Below are 18,828 nucleotides of genomic sequence, written 5' to 3'. Positions count from 1 at the left end.
ATTTTCGCGACCGCAAAAACAACTCAACCCGATCTCTATTCCAGTAGTCCATTTAAGCTAGGGGTGTTCGAAATGAAGCGGCGATCCCCGTTGGTTTTCATGTCAGGGTTGTAGCTAGTTCTACCCTCACTCTTGATCAGACCCTGTTCCAAAAGTCGAACCGAAGATCCAGTGGAGAGAAAGAAGTCGCGTTTCATCCCCTCAAAATCAAAGCTGCAACGTAGTATCATATCGAGACATGTCATGTTATGTCAATTCATGAGAGCTGGGAGCCGTGAGACAAGTATCGTGAACGCTGAGATCGGATCGGACAGCCATTCTGATTGTGACAGATGACAAGCTTCTGTATATCTATGAGGTCCCGCTGATCCGCAGGGATCCAAGGACCGTGCGATGGGACAGCGAAATGTGATCTTCGAGGCGTGGTCTAACAGGCTTAAAAGCCTCTGGACATTGATCTCGGAATCAGTCCGTAATTGTTGCATGACACGAGTTGTCGATGCTTGCTCATGTAAACTCATGCCATATACATCCTTCAAAGCATCGCGTCTACAATCAGAGACCAGATAGGAGTATGTTGTGGATTTTTGAACTGAAGTCGCGTCGATGGGTCTGGCGAGAAGGGCGTGGTATGGAAGCTATGATATCCATTTTGGATAGATCGCCCCTGCTTGCGGATCAATTGCCATCTACTTATGCATCGTTCCATAATCTTTGAGTCCGACCATAGACCATACGAAGGTAGTCAAGCCAAATACCGTACATGCAATCAGTCGGTCAGTCAGTCAGGTACAGTAAATCACCCATGGTCAAGTCCCACGAAAGAGTAAACCACTAAAACGCGCTAAAGGTGCGAGATGTCGATCTATTTCCTGATATGTGCCAAGTGACATGTTCTCTCTTCCTTCAGGGTCATGGTCTCATGGTCGTTTCACTGATTTATGCTCATCCGATAGGATTATCTCGTCAATCAGCAGAGTGGAGTTTCATCGTGGCGTATGATTTTTGGTGCGTGCTTTTGTGCATTTGATTATCACTATCCTATCCTGATTTGATGGGACGTGCTGTTTGAGTTTGACCTTCTCGCTCGTCTCACTTATATGACGATATAGAAATCATAGATATACGGACATTCATTCATTCCTCTTCTTCTTATAGCATTTGCATTTGCGTAACCAACCATACACTCTTTTCATCCTCCTCATCTCCCCCTCATTCCTTCTTTTGTAGGTATCGTGTTCCCTATCCTTCACTCTTCGAAGATTGAAAGTCGGAAATTCAAGTATCGGAAATCAAGGAATCACTCTGTCGACGGGTTTCGACTATCACTTACATCTTATCAGAACCCAAAGGAGGCTTGTGCCGTAGTCTACCTACAAATACAACACCTCAAAATCACACTCATTTACCATCAACCGTCAACTCATCTCGTCTCGTCTTTTGGTCAACTAGCGATTTATCAGCATCAGCATCAGCATCCCGTTCGCATCGACTCGGCAAATTACACGTCCTTAACGAACAAACCACTTACGAAAACACAATCAACCCTTCCCGAAATTATCTTCCTGAATCAGGTCTCAGATCAAAGCAGAGTCAGGTGAAACCATTTGACAAGCGACAAGGCAAGTCACTCTTCAGCAATATAGAACTTGTCTTACCTGGTCCATTCCGCAATTGTAATCAGGCAGAACAAAATCGGGGACAACCCGTCTCGTTTTAATCCGGAAATTATTCCTTGTTTGGTTTGAGTTGGTTTCACTTTATCCTCCTCGAGACCACATCATTTAGGAACACCACAAGTACTGCTCATCTCGATTGGGTAAACAAGACAAAACGACACAACACAGACATCAACAGCTCATAAAGGATTAGAAAAGAACAGAGAGATTATTTGGATTCTCCGGATATTTGTTTCTTCTTTTAGAGGCTATCTTTACTTGAAGACGTTGATCGTCAATCGGAGCAAAACTGCTGAGCAGCCAAAGGAACCTGGTGTTTCTGTGAGTTAGTTTTCTTCGTTCGATCGTTCATTTAGGTTGTGTGTATTGTGTATTGTGTTGGATTTGATGGTGGCGTCTTTTACGATCTGGTTGTTTGGACCTATTGGAAGGATGATCGAGTTAGTGGTGAAGAGAAACGCATCGTTCAACATTGGAGGATTTCGCTTCGGGCAAGCATTGACATAGCAATGAATGAGCCGCACGGCTAGGTCTTCCGGGGAAGTCAGGCAGCGAGATGGAATGTCGTGCGGGACCGAGAAGGGACGAGGGTCGAGGTCTGAGCGCGTGTGCTTTTTGTGTGTCAAGGCGTGATTTGATGGATTGGTCGTTTCATGTCACCACTATATCCTCCCTGCTTGACTACGACTACGACTACCACCATCACCATCACTGCTCTTCCTATTCCTATTCCCATCAATCAACGTTACATCAAAGGGAAGTTGGGGGACGCGTTGAAGCGAGATGTATCAAGCTAGTTAGCTAGCTCGTTACTGTATTCGTACTATTTAACATCTCCTTCCCTTTGTCATCAAGGACAACGCGTTCTCCCGCGTTGATTTGATCTGATTGGATTCACAGTCATATATCCTTCGAAGCCCTCCTCGTGATCCAATTTCGCTGCTCTTGATTACCCTTCATCTTTCTCTCTATCACTATCTCTTGCTCTGCCGTGCAGCCCCCTCAACAATTATAATACCTAATTATCAATGGCTCACTTTGACTTTGAGTCTGATTCAACTTGACACGCGCAGATCTCCTTTCTCTCCCATATCTTTTTCTTACACTGAAATAACTCCTTTCTTCCTCTTTCGTCTCCTCTCCTCCTTGTGAAAGGGTCCATAACTTACCAAACTCGACATCGGTAGTCAATCCTTTTATACTCCCACTTTTATCTCACCAACAACCTATACGAAACCGCGTTGGCACGTCCCCTCTTGGTCGTATTCCAGCAACTACATCAGTATATCATCCAACATCGAGGTTCCGGTAACCATCATTCAACGAACAGACTATATATCCAATCTTATTAGCTATCGAACTTTCTTTTCAATAGAGCAGGCCCTCGAAACATTATTTCAAACGCAAGAATAAACCTTGATCGAATTTAGATCCAGAATAACACTATACAGAATGGCTCAAACAATCACGATGCCCTCCGCTCACCCTCTCAACTTTTATTGTCCTTCTTCACCCGATCCTACTCCTCTTCGACTCCTCGCGTTCTCAGTGGCTGAGGCTGCTCTTCAACCTGATCCCAACTCGCCTTCATTCGGCATGACCATGGGTAAAATGCCCACCCCGCTCGAGATGGATGGTTGGGCGCAGCCACCGATGAAAGCTCCTTGGGAATCCGACCCAGCCTCGTGGAACCAGAAGAAGATACCGACTGCCGGAACCATTCCGCAGTCCCAAGTGCAGACACAAACCAGAAAACCACTTTGGGATGTTGTCCAACGAGCAAAGGAAAGACGAGTTCAGGAGAGATGTAAGTGTAACAGTGTGCTCTCCCTTCATGTGATCGTCGAGCTGATCGACTTGATGTCATAGCTTCGCCGGCTTCAACCGAGTCTACCCTACCTCAGAGCCCGCCCATTTCTCCATCATCTTACAACTTTGTGCTCCCGCCGAATTCTCCGCTTGCAGCATCTGTCGCCGCCGGTACTGCTTCTCCATCGAAGAACGCAGTTGCCATGCCTCGAAACGATTATTTCCCAATGTTCGCTCGATCGGCTCATCCGTCTCCGGTCGAGTCGACTTTCTCGGGACTAGACCAATCTCGACCGCCTCCAGAATTTGTCCCCCGACTATCTGCGTCCGAGTTCAGCGTTAAGGCCGAGCAAACCTCATCTGTGGCTGCTAAGCATGGTCGAACGAAATCGGACATTGGATCTCCAGCTAGCGATTCGAATGAAATCACCGCCGAGGAGAAGGCTAGAGCTAGATCCAAGTTGCCTGCCGCCCCTTCGCCCTCGAGACTCCCTAGTCTGGCCCAGATCCAAGCTCGGATTTCTACCGAGCTTAAGCGATGCTCTTCTGCTGGTTCACCTACCAAGTCCGCACCTCGCATCAGAACCGTTTTGCGAACTGACTCCTCTGAATCTATCGAAGTCATCAAGACTCCCACCGATGAATCACCTCGCAGAGAAGCTCGAATAGTGCTTGCCAATATTTTGAACAGACGACCGAGCACACCACCCAGCCCACCATTGACCACCGCCAAGAATGCTGAGCCCCGATTGGCTCCCTTTTTGAGAGAAAGAACTTCAGGTAGAATGTCAGGCGGTAAAGCTCGACCTTTGTCAATGCCACCTATGTCCTTGGGTGAATTGCCTTCATTCGAGGCCATCTGCCGAGCCAACGCCGGCACTGGTACTGGCACTAAGCCATCTTTGAAAGTCACTCCACCTAAAGAGCGATCTTCGTCCTTCGCTACCACCTCGACCGGCAACGTTCCTTCTCCGACGAAAGCGTCATTTTCCTGGGCTATCAAGAGTGGAATGGTCACTCCGACCGAGAGTCGGTTCAGCCCTTTCTCCTTATCCACTCCGCCCTCTCTGACCCAATCGTCCAAAAGCACCCCAAGAAGATCATTCACTTCTCCAGCTTCGCCCACTGAGTCTATCCGATCCACTTTCTCCAGCCCCAGTTTGAGTGTACCTACTATCACCTGTACACCCGCTCCTCAGACGATCGTCAAGAACGGTGTAGAGCAAGACTCAGACGAAGAAGACGTTGTGCTCTTCGAAGGCGATTCGTTCGATGTCGATTCATCGGCTGATTCTGAATCTGACGTCGGATCAGTGGCGGATGAGGAGTTCAAGGAAGAACGAGAGAAGCGAGCTGAAGCTATGAAGAAGAGATTGATGCTTAGGCGAACGTCCGAGTAGGCGGGAGAACTGCAGATGAACTGCAGATGAACTTCAAGAAAGGGGTTAGTAACGAAGTGTTAAATGAACGTGACGATGAAACTTGAGTTGGTGTGATCACTGATCACCGATTATTGGTTATTGATATTCTGTATAATTTGTATATTCCTTCCCGGATGTCTTGACCCAGCGTCGAGAGATCGAGATTCATTCACCACATAGTTGAACTATGATTTTATCTTGACGGCCCATGTGTTACACAACACGCCGAACATGAATAGTAAAGTAGAAACTTCGGTCAACGAGACTTGATTTATTACTATGTCGATATTGACAATGAGATTTGCTTGAATGCGACATGCATATGCGCAAAGCACTTTACAATGATATCACCTCGTGCAGTTTGAGCGTGAGTAGCATGTCGAGAAGGTGATTTGAACGCAACTTAGTCGCTTAACTCCGCCGGAAGAAACGGACGACGCGTTGTACTCGAGCCCGACTACTACTTGCTGCTGCTGCTGCAAGTTCCAAGGTCGATTTGAGCCAAAGATCTCACTCACTCTTTCTAATCACGTATCCAGCACCGTCAATCTGAGATTCTCATTCATCTTCTCCCTAGTTAGAAATCGGACGACTTACTAGCAAAATCGCCAATTGCCAAAAGCTAACGTCCATCTGGCCCCGTGTCATACCGACACCATGTCATCTAACGAGCTCATACCTTTATTCCCATCTGCCACCCACCCAGCTATCCCTATCTCCGCTCAGATCTTATCGACCCTACGACACCTGACTGCCCCGGGGAAAGGGAACGACTTGAAGTCTGAAGAAAGGGCGGCGTTGGTTGGTGTAGCTGCTTTACTTGGATGTGAGAAGTGAGTGTTGTCATCAGTTCATGTGGTTCGGCCATTGAACCTTTAGTCTTCTATGATCCACCATCGCCGAAGGATGGGTATCTTCAGATTGCCACGACACTCTGACTCTCGCCAAGACGATGATATTCATTCAATCTTACATACTATACATACACATACTGAAACCCATAATGATCTCCACGCAGAATCCAATCCAAAGACCTGTTACTTTCCTCAGCACAAAAAGCATCCTCCGTCTCCCCCGCGCATTTCCGCTCGACGCTCTCGAAATGCCGAACACTCCTCGAAAGAATTCCCTCTCCTTCGAATTCACCTTCCGGATCTCCATCAAAGCGGTCCGCAGCTTCGGGTACGGGTAGATCGCCCTCAAAAGCCACTTCCTCAAAGACGATACATGCAGGTTCCGAAGCACTCCTATCAAGCGCAAATACAAATACAAATGTTGATACAAGTATCAATGGTCTTGAAGACGATGACCGAGAGGGAGAGACGCACACACCCTCAGTGAGGGTAGAAGACGTTCTGAGCCCCCTCCAAACGCCCAAAAAGAAATACAAATTCTCCTCAGGAATCGACATTTCCTCCCTGGTGAAATCTCCCAGGACACCAAGGACTCCAAGGACGTACGATAGTAATTTTGCGAGTCCCTTGCGGCAGAGCGTTACTAGACAACCTTCGACGAAAGTGCCAGTGCCGGTGCCGCCTCATACATCACCGACCGAAGCGAATGAAATGGCTATAGCAGAAGACAAAATGGAAACGAAAAGGGAGGGAGAAATGGAGGGAGAGAAAACTCCAAGTAAGAAGAATAAATTCACTCCGACTATACATGGAGTAGATCTTGAACATCCCCCGCAAACTGTCAAGTCTGTGCATTCACAAAACCAACGGAAGCGGAAGGGGGAAATGGAAGATGCCAGTTCGTTCTTCGCTTTGCGTCCTGGATCAACGGTCACGCCTTCCAGACCCACTCATACGGATCTGAATCGAGGGGCAAAAGGAGAAGGGGAAGAGGAGGAGGAAGAGGAAGATCAGAGTTGGATGCATCGAAGACCGGAGGAAACTCACAGTCACAGGAAAATCAGACGAATAAATAGTGGTGTAACAGAGAAGAAAAACAAAAAGAAGAAGGGAGTTAAGAAAGTCGATTGGACGTATCAAGAGGATGTGTGGGGTCATGAGACCGGTATGGAGATTGAAGCCGATCTACAGAAAGTGAGCGATTTCTTTCGTGCGATCTTTCAGTTAATCGTTACATTCTCAAGAATGTATCGATTTGATAGACCGACTCATTAGCTAGCTAACTGATTGGTCGACTGGCTGACCAATTGACTGATTGATAGATATGGACAGACCTCGAAGTGTGGTTGGCCAAGCATGAACTCCCCAGTATAGATGATACGCAAGTAAAGGGCAAGGATGTAGAAGAGATACTGATGAACGCCTTTGCAGACGCACAAGGCAGATCATGAGGACCATAGCGTCTGAATCATGCAAATGAGGAAGAAGGGTGGCTTTTGGCTGTGAGTCAAATCGTCATCCGTTGTACTGCTGCACTCGAGTATTGTACGTCTATAATGCATCTATATATTTCTATCTGTATCTCTCAGACTCTTGCTTAGGATCCTGTAGTCCACTTTCCATTCAAAAGTCTCATCATCCTCGTCCTGTTCCTCGTCTGCATCATCGGGATCATTATCGTCTTCGTCCATACCTGTGGGATCTATTTCGTCTGGTGTGTATCTGCAATGTCGATACAGCATATCAGTGATCAATTAAAGATCTGAGCTCACTCTAAGAGGTATCGTGATCGCCTAGCGGCTTCTTGGGTCTGGGTGCGACTGAGACTGTCAATGTAATAGAGGTAGGTCTACGTACCCTTGCTTTGTATAAAATGCCAGAGCAGCTTCATTGCCTGATCACAAAATCATCAATCATTAGTATACTTTCGTTCTCATTTTGCAGGTCGTATTAGTATGAGTCTGAGTATATCGTTCAGTACAAGCTCACTCTTCAAGCAAGTCAGCATGACTTTATCCAATCCTCGCCTGTTCCCTATCCCCTCCAGGATATCTAAAAGGATCTTGCCTAGACCCATGCGACGGGTATGTGAGGCAAGCTGTACTTCGTAGCTAGTCATTGTTATCCCACATCAGCATAAGCTATTATGGACTATTGTATATGGGAATCAAGAGCGGTTGTTTATCTCAGTCTCATCGTTATCTGATCATGACGATCCAGGTAGAGGATGCGATACAAAGCAAAACAGATCAAAGAAAAGCAAGCTTTGCTTTTTGAGCATAGAAGATTGATCGCGACGGATCGTGTTGCTGATTAAACGAAATCAGATGAGATATAGAAAGCTCACCAATACACCACTTCTGCGTCCCTCGTACCTAGCGTTTCTTCGGTATCGAACCTGAATCCACAGAATCCCATCAAGTCCCCGGGGCCGAAATCGATTTTGGCAGGATCACCATTACCCTCTAGGGTTTCACTTTTGCTTTTCCCTTTGAGGGAAGTTGATGTGGATGGATTGGTCGAGGTCGAGGTCGAGGTCGAGGTCGAGGTCGAGGTCGAGGTCGAGGTCGAGGTCGAGGTCGAGGTCGAAGTCGTGGTCGATGTGGACAGAACGAGGATATACCTCGCATCAGGATCAAAGAGTTCTTCAGATTTGGATTTTTCTGTATAAGGGAAAGAAGAGACTTGTTGTCTGTCAAATTGGGGAACGCACGCATCAGCCATTCTGGTCAATCTCGTTCAAACGATCCATCAAGAAAACAGGAATATGAAGTGGTATGAGGACAGATGAGGAACCAGGGACTAGGCAGATGCATTGTCGGGCAGGTCTATTAGAGCAAAAGCATTCACGTACAGAGTCGACATGTTCGAGTCGAAGAGCTGGTATATCGCCTTTTTAGATTGGGGCGATAGATCCTCGGACTTGACCAAGGAGATTTCATAGCTGCGAGCAGTCAACGCAATCTATTTAGCCATCTCGAGCTTCGTTGGTCTTCTTTCCTTCTTCGGACTGATTCTTTCTCGCATACTAGTGCTCGCTACCCCGGACCAGTCTTTGCTTCCTGCGACTCGTAGACCAGTGAACAAGTAGACGCGTGAGGAGAGATACTCACGATCGATCTCCGCTCAGTGTAGATATCCGAGGCAATTCCGGAGCCAAAGCAGACGTAGATGCCTTCATTCATTTATTCACAATCACAAGTCGCATTCATCAGTCAGTCTCCGTTGATCTGAATACACCTTGCTCGTGTAGGTAGGACGGGACCGAAAATGGAACGTACGTACCGAATTGGCTAAGCGGATTTTCAGAGTAGCCATCCTCTCCAGCAACCCAAATAGCAAGGACCTGGTCAAGACCAAGTCAAAGCTGCGAGGGATGTAGAGGTGACAGAAAGGAAGAAACGATATTTGTGATATATTATCGCGAAAGATAAATTGTATTCTGCTTCATATGTATTTTGGAGGATGAAGTTTGGACAACCTCCACTTCGAACTTTTGTCCTCCTGTGTCTCGTCTCCTATGTAATGAGATGTGGGAATTGGCTGTATTTGGATGATTTGATGTATAGTTTGCATAGTACAAAGTAATACATAGACTGGCCCGCCCGAATACGCATCCCCACCTTGCCACCATCCCAGTTCTCCAACCATCGTTGCAAGAGCAAGACTAGCACGACTAGTTTATAAGGAAGACATATATGAATATACACACACGTTTGTTCTGTACAATAAGGCAGAGGAAGATTATGATGCTTTTAACGGATCTGTCTTTGAGTTGTTACCTGTATCGCGGTGGCAACAAGATGTCAAGTGGCAAAAAGTTGGACATAGGTGGAGATTCGAGCGAAGTGCTTAGGGCATTCATTAGAAACAGAAGACTTGACCGGCAAGTCGAAAGAACTCAAGGTGGAATAAGGAGGTCGCGAAGAAAGAGGAGAAGGCTTTAATACCCTCTGTAAGTGGCTGCTTGGGCGTACCTGTCAAGCACAACAAGAATATTAGCATCATAGCATCTCATCGTGACGCAGACCCGCGTGAAAAGTCGACTTACGGTCCTTCAGCTCCGCCAGTCGGTCGACCCAAACCATATTGGTCGGCAGAGGGGAATTGCAGTTCGCCGGGATAGACCTGTTGGTGGTCTTGTCCATGTTGATACTGTTGCTGATGTCCATGTCCGGATCCAGAGCCGATCGAGTTACCTCTTTGCAAGTCTGCGTAGCCGTCATCCTGGGTCGGGGCACCTTGGTAGCCTGCATAACCTTGATGATCCTGCGTCATTGCTTGAGGTGGATACTGATGTTGATCGTAACCTTGATGAGCTTGTTGATGTTGATGTTGGTAAGCAGCTTCGTAATCGTACTGTTCGGCGTGAGCGTACGGATCTTGATTGTACATGGCGTATCCTGCTCCAACGCCCGCTGTTCCCGCTGTGAAGTCATGTTGAGGGACGCCGGCGACGTTGCTTGGATCATCTAGTTCAGCCACCAGCTCTCTTCGTTGTCTCGAGGCGGAAGAGTTGGAAGCAGTCCGTTGGAGGGTTTTCTCGAAGCTGCGAAATGAGGCAAGGCTTTTGATCAGTAAGGAAGAACTTCGAAAGTCGGGAAGCTGGGATGCTCGGCTTACAAGTCATCGTTCATATCACCGTTGTTAGGCGAGAAATCGATGGGATTCAACTTTCGGTCGAATCTATTCGAAGGTCTCAATTTCCACTTCCTGAATAAGGTCCATCCGATACCAGCTGCACCGACGACGGAAGCGACAACGATGATAGCGATCAAAGCGGTCTTGCTGAGGCCCGAAGATTTCTTCTCGGACTCGGCTGACTCGGCAGTGGAAGATGCCCTGTGAGTGGTTTGCGATCTCGACGCGGTCGTCACAAGGACAACGGTCGAGTGGGCGGTAGTTGATGCGACGGCGGAAGTTTCGACTGGCGCGATCGTGCTTGGTCCGGCATCTGTGGACACGACGGTGGTAGAGGGTGCGATAGAAGATGTTGACGTGCCTGTTGAGGTTGAGAAATAATATTCAATGTCAGTCAAACCTGTTTCTTCACTTGAACTTAACGCATAACTTGATTCAACACTTGTAGAAATGATCGCAAATGAAGATAAAGTTGTACTTTGGTCTTCACTTGCGTTCAGACTTGTCCTTGACACGTAATCTTGCACATTTGCAGTTGCGCTTGTACGATCTTGAATGAAAGATGACTGATGAAGGGTAGCAGAAAGGAAAGATTGATATTCACTAGTTTCTGAGGTCACACTCGAAGTAGCTAAATCACTTGACGATGAAGAGAGGATAGTCGACTGATGAAGTCAATGATCTCGTCAGCTGTCAGCTCAAGTAACAAACTCAAGTACCTCGTGGAGAAAGTGACCACGTACGCTAGCTATAGATGAAGAAGTTGAAGGCAATCCATCTCCGTACTTTCCGCTGTTCGATGCACTTGTCACCGCACTGGTTATAGCTGAATCAGAATCGTCTTGAGTCGCAGTTGCTGTTGAGCTGACTACCGCAGATTGCGTAGCTGAGATTTGGGCATCGTGTTGAGAGATTGAGGCGAGCGTCCCATTATCGATGACTCCTCCTGCTCTGGGTACTGGTCGATTGGCGTCGATTATCGCTCGAGCATGATGCCGTCTAGCTGGGTGTGCTGGTGTTCCTTGACGAGCCAATGTCAGAGGGAGAAGAAGCAAGGGCAAGGCGGCTGAGGTGATGTGCATGGTGATGAGGCTGGAAGGAGCGACTGATAAAGGAAAGTGAGCTTTTAAGCTTGGTCGACTGATAGGTGTTCTCAGATGGTGTACAGGTGGACTTTGTAGTTCAATACGTACTGAGTAAAGCAGGTGAATGATTTAATGGTGATGGGGTCGAACTAAGCGGTATGAGGAATTACGCTTGGATCGTAGCGGTCGATGATTGTCAAAGGAACGTATCAGGTGAGTATGGTGTATGGTGTATGGGGCAAACTTGTCAACAAGTTTTTGAGTGTGTGAGTAGTAGTAGTAGTGGTGATTTTGAATGGTTGTTGAGGCTGGTTTATAGGTAGAGGCGGGTCTATTTAGACTAAAGTAAAAGAATGTATTATTATTGACTGGAATATCATATGATGATCTTCATCAACATGTTGTTATGCTCTATGCCTCTTCTATGGCAAAAGGACGCATATGCTGTATGGGTGTCGGTGTGTGATGTATGGTGTGTGGTCTAGGCTCAATGGGCAATAGAGACGCCTTTTACGCACAGATCGTTTCATCCGACACGACAAACAAAAACAATTCACGTCCTGTCGCTAGGTACCCTGACCCTGAAAATTAGTCAAAAAAAGGTCAAAGCGCGTCAAGAGGTTACTCCGGTGAATTACGGAAAGTGCGCAGTCATCAGACACGCTAAGGAGGCGGGCTAGGGAAAGAATACGTAATCATCATCACTTATCCACTCTTGCAGGTGTGGAGTGGAGATGAATCATTTTGTCCGAGAACAGACAAGGTGGAGGAGGTTGCACTTGCATTTGCAGGAAAGCATCTGGTGGATTTCGCAACGCAACAGGACGACAGACGACGCTTTACATGAGGTAGGACTTGTCTCACGTCGTTCACTACCTGACATCTTCACAACAATCATGTCCGTGCACCCTATATAGCCTATCACACAGGCTGGACGCCCACGATTGACCGCCAGGAACACTCGGAGAACTGTGGGAAATGTCGAAACAACCGCCAGCACCGAGTCTGATCCAAGTCCCGAACCTCTTCTCTATAGTGGAACCTGGGGTGCACAGATGTGCGAGTCCAACACCTGCTCAGGTGAGCTTCTTGTCCATCTTCCGTTTCTTCTTTCTTACCCACCTCTCAGAACTGTGAATTGCCAAAGGACGGAGTCGAGCTCGCTCACCTCGGCCGTAGATACCCTTCCTAGCATCGTTGAACTTGAAAACGGTCGTCTCGCTGACTCCGGAACATCCGATCAAACCATTACTCACTTTCATCCGGTCATCAAATATAGACTTTGTACGCCTCTCTCACATCGGACTGTACTAAAACAAGAGTAAAAACTTTGCTGATGTCTGTGTTCTCGCGGGGACAGGTACACCTAGGATTGACACTCTGGAGGCCGCCAACAACGGATTGGAAACCGGTCAGAGATGAGGTGATCAAGACTGCTTTGGAGAAGTATATATTGGACGTTCGCTCGCATCCTGTCTTACTCATCGACCCGTAAGTTTCATGCTCACTGACAAAACTGGTTTAATCGAGCTGAATCTTTATTACAGAATCGGAGTCCATCAGACTGGATGTTTGGTTGGATCGCTACGTATCATGCAGGGCTGGAACTTTGCTTCGATCCTGGTTGAGGTAAGTTTCATTGTCTGTGACATGACCGTATAAAGGTGGGAATTTGACATGATACCGACTATTTAGTACCGAGCCCATGCAGGGAGTAAACATCGGTATGCGGACGAACAATATATAGAGGTGAGTTCTCCTCGCCCGTTGACGGTATCATGTTGTCCTCGCCTTTGTTCTCAGACTACCATGTCTTTAAGCTGGAAGCTTTCTAAGGAATTCAATGCAATCGCTAATACATTGCTCTTTTTGACCTGTTGTAGTTATTCGATCCAGATCTCATCAACCTTCCATCTCCACAATATAGACCATCATGGTGGATACCACCGTCCTCTGCGGATGACATGTCGTCAGATGAAGAGGAAGTAGAAGAACCGGAGACGGCCAATCGCGAAGGAAACGGAGTAGTCCCTGGTCAAGAAGGGGCGAAAGAAAATGTTATAAATGAGGATGTCGCTGATACTCGTAGTGTAGTTGTACAATAAGCGCCATGCACTACGCTAGTCCGGATTTGCTATATACTTGTACTCGCATTCTGGTGGTGTGTTTGACTGCAATGCTTCGTAAGAGGAATTATTAGGCTTATGCTGCCGATGCTACCACGATGAATGGAATCGCCACATATAGCCGGCGGCGATTTTCAGTGGATCATGCTAGTAACGCTTGATCATCGAGCATCAATCGACTTTACCTCCACTTTGGACCCAAGTCTTTAGCTCTAGCCTATATCGGGTTTCACCATTCAGAGCCATCTGCGATAATTGATTATTTATTACTGATCATCTACCTACATACGCATCTTTCATCTTCGCTTCGTCTGACATCCTTCTTCCTCTCCACAGCGTTCTTCTACTTCTTCTGGACTCGTGTGTTGTGCATACCTCGTAAAATGCTGCCGATAACAGCAGCTGTCCGATCATCGACGTGCAAACAATGTCGGCCGACTCACCTCACTCTCACACGATCACGATCACTTGCCACTTCATCGACGTCTCATCTACCTAGATCGTCCAGGACTGTCTCTCATTACATAGCTGCAGCTCGATCTCGGGATGCCTTAGCGTCGGCATCGGCGTCATCGATGCAGCAAAGGGGGATACATAGCTCTTCTAGCAACTTAGACAAGAAGCGATGGGTGAACCCTGCCAGCGAGAATGAGAATGAGAAGGACGAAGGAGAAGGTGGAGCAAAAGAAGTTGAAAGAAAGAAAGCAGAAGTGGAAGTGAAAAAGGAGACCGAGAAACAACAATCGCCTGGGAAAGGAAAAGAGAATGAGAAGGATGAATCGACGAAAGAGAGCCCTTCGAACGAAGCTGAATCATCCAAGACAGCCGAGGAACGAGCCAAAAGTTTGGCTGAGAAAGCATCTAAGAAATCCGATCCGACCAGCCCAACTTCAAGCTCAAGTCGATCTTCAGCCTCCTCCTCATCCTCTTCATCCAGTGGTAAATCCTCCAATCCATTCTCGATCCCCTCTTCATCAGGTAACGGCGGATCTGGATCTGGGTCCAATACACCTAAAGAAATCGCTAAACCGATCATACCCGAGATCTATCCTCAAGTATTAGCTGTACCAATCACCCATCGACCGCTGTTCCCGGGTTTCTACAAGGCAGTAACTGTCCGTTCGCCGCCCGTGATCAAGGCTATCCGGGAATTACAAGCTAAAGGCCAACCGTACGTCGGTGCTTTCTTACTGAAAGATTCCACGTCGGACTCGGACGTAGTAGAGACTATGGATCAGGTGAATCCTGTAGGAGTATTCTGTCAGATCACAAGTTGTTTCACGTCCAACGAGGGCGAAGGAAAACCTGAAAGCCTCACTGCTGTCCTCTTCCCGCACCGAAGAATCAGGATCGATAACCTCGTTAAACCGGGAGATACTGGTTTGAACCCCCAAGCTCCGTTTGTCAACGTCCAGGAAGTTTCCGAGGCTGAAGATGCACAGAAATCGGAAGTTGGGAACGAGAGCGAGAAGGGTGAAGGCGAAGTTGAGAGTTTCGAAACTGATGTTCCGTCTGTGGAAGCAGTCAGAGAAGAACTGGGTACGGTATCCAGAGATAGGGATGATACCGAGGTCGAGGTCGAGCCTCGGAAAGAAGAGAGGAAACAATCAACTTCCGATAAATCGCCAAGTAAACCTCATTCACCTATCAACTTCATCCATAATTTACTTCCAGATGTCTCGATCACAAACGTCAGCAATGTCGCCCTTGAACCGTACGACAAGGATTCGCAAGTCATCCGAGCTATCATGTCGGAATTGATCTCTGTCTTCAAGGAGATCGCGCAATTACAACCGATGTTCAGAGAACAAGTCACCTCGTTCGCCATGTCAAACACCTCTTCTCAAGTATTCGACGAGCCCGACAAATTAGCGGATCTAGCTGCGGTCGTGTCCACGGCGGACGTGTCGGATCTGCAAGCTGTGTTGGAATCGACTTCGGTGGAGGATCGCCTACAACGTGCGCTGGTTTTGTTGAAGAAGGAATTGATCAATGCGCAATTACAGTTCAAGATTGCCAGAGATGTCGATACGAAGATCCAGAAACGACAGAGGGAATATTACCTTATGGAACAGCTCAAAGGGATCAAGAAGGAGCTGGGCATGGAGTCGGATGGGAAAGATAAGCTTGTTGAAGGGTTCAAAGAGAAGGCATCTAAACTTGCGATGCCGGAAGGTGTGAGGAAGGTATTTGATGAAGAATTGAATAAGTTGGTCCATCTAGAACCCTCTGCCAGTGAATTTAAGTAAGTCCTCGCATTATCGCGTCCTCAAGCTCTTCCATATAAGCGTTCATCGCAAAGTCATCATCATGGCGACCGAATGAATTATAGCTGACCTTGCGATTGCGATATAGCGTGACCCGGAATTACATTGATTGGTTGACCCAAGTCCCGTGGGGTGTCCACTCGCCTGAGAACTACGATATATCCCATGCTGTGAAAGTACTAGACGAGGATCATTACGGTTTGAAAGATGTGAAAGATCGGATTCTTGAATTTATGGCTGTTGGTAAATTACGTGGATCGGTGGAAGGCAAGATCCTCTGTCTCGCCGGTCCGCCTGGTGTGGGTAAGACCTCGATCGGGAAGTCCATCGCTAGGGCTTTGGGCAGACAGTTCTTCAGGTTCAGTGTGGGTGGTTTGACGGATGTTGCTGAGATCAAAGGTCATCGAAGGACGTATATCGGGTGAGTCTGACACCCAATACCGCTCTCTCCCCTTCTGCCCTTTTCTCTCTTGAACACTGCTTTCTAGACTGCTCTCATTTGCAACGCTTGCAGGTAGCCGGAATGCTGATGCTGACGAACGATGTGATGTAGAGCGATGCCTGGTAAACCCGTACAAGCTTTGAAAAAAGTAGCTACCGAAAACCCTCTGATCCTCATTGACGAAGTGGACAAAATCAGTAAAGCGTATAACGGTGATCCTGCAAGTGCTCTACTGGAGATGTTGGATCCTGAACAGAACAAATCCTTCTTGGATCATTACTTGGATGTCCCCATCGACCTTTCCCGAGTTCTTTTCGTTTGTACGGCCAACGTTCTTGAAACTATTCCTGGACCTCTGCTGGACCGAATGGAGGTATTAGAAGTATCAGGATACGTCTCGGCTGAAAAGATGAATATCGCAGAGAAGTATTTGTCGCCGCAAGCGAAAGAGGCTTCTGGACTGAAAGAGGTGGACATCGATTTGGAGCCGAAGGCGATCGAGGCTTTGATTAGGTATTATTGCAGAGAGAGCGGAGTGAGGAATTTGAAGAAACACATCGATAAAGTGAGTTATGCTCGTCGCCTATTCCGCCCGCCCTCTGTTCTATTGGTGTCTCAGCGTCCCCGATAAGAATAACGGTTGTCTAGTAACTGACGCTGATCCCTCTCGGATCCCACCCAGATATACCGAAAAGCAGCTTTCAAGATCGTCACTGACTTAGGGGAAGAAGCGTTACCTGAACCCAAAGAGCCAGATACCTCAGAAACCGTCGAATCTGCCGAACCTGATGTCAAGCCTGCTTCAGAGCATTTACCGGGCGATCATTCGCCTTCGCCTGGAGATGCTGGATCGACTAAACATGTAACGACTGTACCTCGTGAACCACTCAAATTACCGGATGATGTGCATGTGAGAATCACTCAAGAGAACTTGAGGGATTACGTCGGACCGTAAGTCTATAAATAAATCTACATCTCTTTATCAAGCCAGAAGCAGATGGCTGAGATCGGTGGGGTCGATCAGTCCAATCTACCATAAAGACCGATTGTACACCTCTGCTCCGCCAGCTGGTGTTTCGACGGGTCTGGGATATTTGGGTAATGGATCCGGAGCCGTGATGCCTATTGAAGTGACTGTGAGTTTGGCGCGCATGATGTTGTGGATGTCCTATCTCCAAGAATCGGATATAGGAAAGATCTGAAGCTAATTTACGTGTGATATGCTGTTTGATCTAATCTGCGAAATAGTCAATGCCAGGTAAAGGCAATTTACAATTAACTGGGAAATTGGGAGAAGTAATCAGGGAATCGGCCCAAATAGCATTATCCTACGTGAAATCTAATGCCTATTCACTCGGAATCACCAAATCGGAATCCGAAGTCACGTTGAATGATCGGGATGTGCATCTTCACATGCCAGAAGGTGGGATAGGCAAAGAAGGTCCGTCGGCAGGAACGGCGATCCTCACTGCGTTTGTCAGTCTGTTCACGAGGACAAAGGTCGATCCGGACGTGGCTATGACTGGGGAGATCAGTCTGTTGGGACAGGTATTACCTGTCGGAGGCCTTAAGGAGAAGATGTAAGTTTTGGTTGCAATTCAGGTTGAAATCGGGATTGGGATTTGACGGTCTGTATGATCGATGTGGTTGTGGCTGATGATCATCATCTGACCGATAGATTGGCGGCTCATAGAGCTGGTATCAAGAGTGAGTATCTGTTCTTCCTCGTAACGTACCTGATAGCTTGACTCGGTCAAAAACATTAAAACATTGAACGATGATGTTCGATTAGGATGAGGACAACATGGCTAATATTGGTCATTGATCGTCGCAGAACTCATCGTGCCTGTAGCTTGTAAACCCGACATCGACGAGAATGTTCCATTATCGGTGAAGAGCGGAATCGAATTTGTCTTTGTGGAAGATATACGTCAGGTATTATATGAGGTGTTTAGAGGAACCGAGAATGAAGTTAGATGGAGGGAGACTTTGCCTTTAGAGAAAGAACCGGAGAGGGATACGCCATAATTCCGCAATATCTGAAAGATGTGATCTTGAGTGAATGAGCGATGAGTGAATGGTAAAGAACCAGGGAGGATGTGGATGAGGATGGTGCAATTTGGTACTGGGTAAGAAGTGTTAGTCTGCAGTATCAATCTATAGAAATCATACATCCGAGGTAATAGTAGGGTTTTGTACAGTATAGCAAAGTCCCAAAGTAGGATAGTAGGGAAGTGGGTTAATCATTGTTTTAGCTATAGCATATTCTTGTCTTGCCGTCAAAAAAGAGCACAGGTGGGCGTGGACGTGGACGTGGACGTGGGAGACATCGATGCATTGAACAATCACCTATCCTGATATCTGATGCGGCGCACCGCTTTGCCAATATATCTTCTACGGCGTCCTTCGATCAGTAGCATGACATAAGAAACTGGGAATCGTGACAAGACGAGACCAGGAAGGGTTCTCGGCTATCTCCGTTGCAAAAGAGAGAGAGATTTAAG

At 47.2% G+C, this 18,828-nt stretch overlaps 6 protein-coding genes across 6 annotated transcripts; 4 read left to right on the top strand and 2 right to left on the bottom strand.

Annotated features, from left to right (window-relative positions):
* Positions 1 to 3,131: 3,131 nt before the first annotated feature.
* I303_105310 (uncharacterized protein) lies at positions 3,132 to 4,888 on the top strand (the record flags this gene model as incomplete). Its single annotated transcript, XM_018408536.2, has 2 exons — positions 3,132 to 3,486; positions 3,549 to 4,888. The coding sequence occupies 2 exons, from the start codon at positions 3,132 to 3,134 to the stop codon at positions 4,886 to 4,888; spliced, it is 1,695 nt and encodes a 564-aa protein (XP_018262227.2).
* Positions 4,889 to 5,566: 678 nt separating this feature from the next.
* I303_105309 (uncharacterized protein) lies at positions 5,567 to 7,214 on the top strand (the record flags this gene model as incomplete). The annotated part of the gene is made up of 3 exons (XM_018408537.1): positions 5,567 to 5,742; positions 5,928 to 6,957; positions 7,086 to 7,214. 3 exons carry the CDS (start codon positions 5,567 to 5,569, stop codon positions 7,212 to 7,214), a joined length of 1,335 nt encoding a protein of 444 aa, XP_018262228.1.
* A 111-nt stretch (positions 7,215 to 7,325) lies between these two features.
* On the bottom strand, positions 7,326 to 9,081 carry I303_105308 (uncharacterized protein; the record flags this gene model as incomplete). The annotated part of the gene is made up of 7 exons (XM_018408538.1): positions 7,326 to 7,485; positions 7,621 to 7,657; positions 7,753 to 7,874; positions 8,111 to 8,455; positions 8,618 to 8,707; positions 8,877 to 8,938; positions 9,049 to 9,081. The coding sequence occupies 7 exons, from the start codon at positions 9,079 to 9,081 to the stop codon at positions 7,326 to 7,328; spliced, it is 849 nt and encodes a 282-aa protein (XP_018262229.1).
* A 625-nt stretch (positions 9,082 to 9,706) lies between these two features.
* Positions 9,707 to 11,486, bottom strand: I303_105307 (uncharacterized protein; the record flags this gene model as incomplete). The annotated part of the gene is made up of 4 exons (XM_018408539.1): positions 9,707 to 9,740; positions 9,815 to 10,312; positions 10,387 to 11,069; positions 11,148 to 11,486. The coding sequence occupies 4 exons, from the start codon at positions 11,484 to 11,486 to the stop codon at positions 9,707 to 9,709; spliced, it is 1,554 nt and encodes a 517-aa protein (XP_018262230.1).
* Positions 11,487 to 12,467: 981 nt separating this feature from the next.
* On the top strand, positions 12,468 to 13,594 carry I303_105306 (uncharacterized protein; the record flags this gene model as incomplete). The annotated part of the gene is made up of 6 exons (XM_018408540.1): positions 12,468 to 12,569; positions 12,669 to 12,773; positions 12,850 to 12,980; positions 13,037 to 13,118; positions 13,185 to 13,238; positions 13,373 to 13,594. The coding sequence occupies 6 exons, from the start codon at positions 12,468 to 12,470 to the stop codon at positions 13,592 to 13,594; spliced, it is 696 nt and encodes a 231-aa protein (XP_018262231.1).
* A 404-nt stretch (positions 13,595 to 13,998) lies between these two features.
* On the top strand, positions 13,999 to 18,352 carry I303_105305 (ATP-dependent protease La; the record flags this gene model as incomplete). The annotated part of the gene is made up of 8 exons (XM_018408541.1): positions 13,999 to 15,860; positions 15,971 to 16,303; positions 16,436 to 16,889; positions 17,007 to 17,275; positions 17,349 to 17,460; positions 17,573 to 17,904; positions 18,003 to 18,031; positions 18,159 to 18,352. 8 exons carry the CDS (start codon positions 13,999 to 14,001, stop codon positions 18,350 to 18,352), a joined length of 3,585 nt encoding a protein of 1,194 aa, XP_018262232.1.
* Positions 18,353 to 18,828: the final 476 nt, after the last annotated feature.

The sequence above is a fragment of the Kwoniella dejecticola genome, chromosome 6, assembly GCF_000512565.2.
Source record: "Kwoniella dejecticola CBS 10117 chromosome 6, complete sequence".
Lineage (NCBI taxonomy): Eukaryota > Fungi > Basidiomycota > Tremellomycetes > Tremellales > Cryptococcaceae > Kwoniella > Kwoniella dejecticola.
Note: the sequence above shows the minus strand (reverse complement) of the source record. Positions and strands in the feature narration are given on the sequence as shown.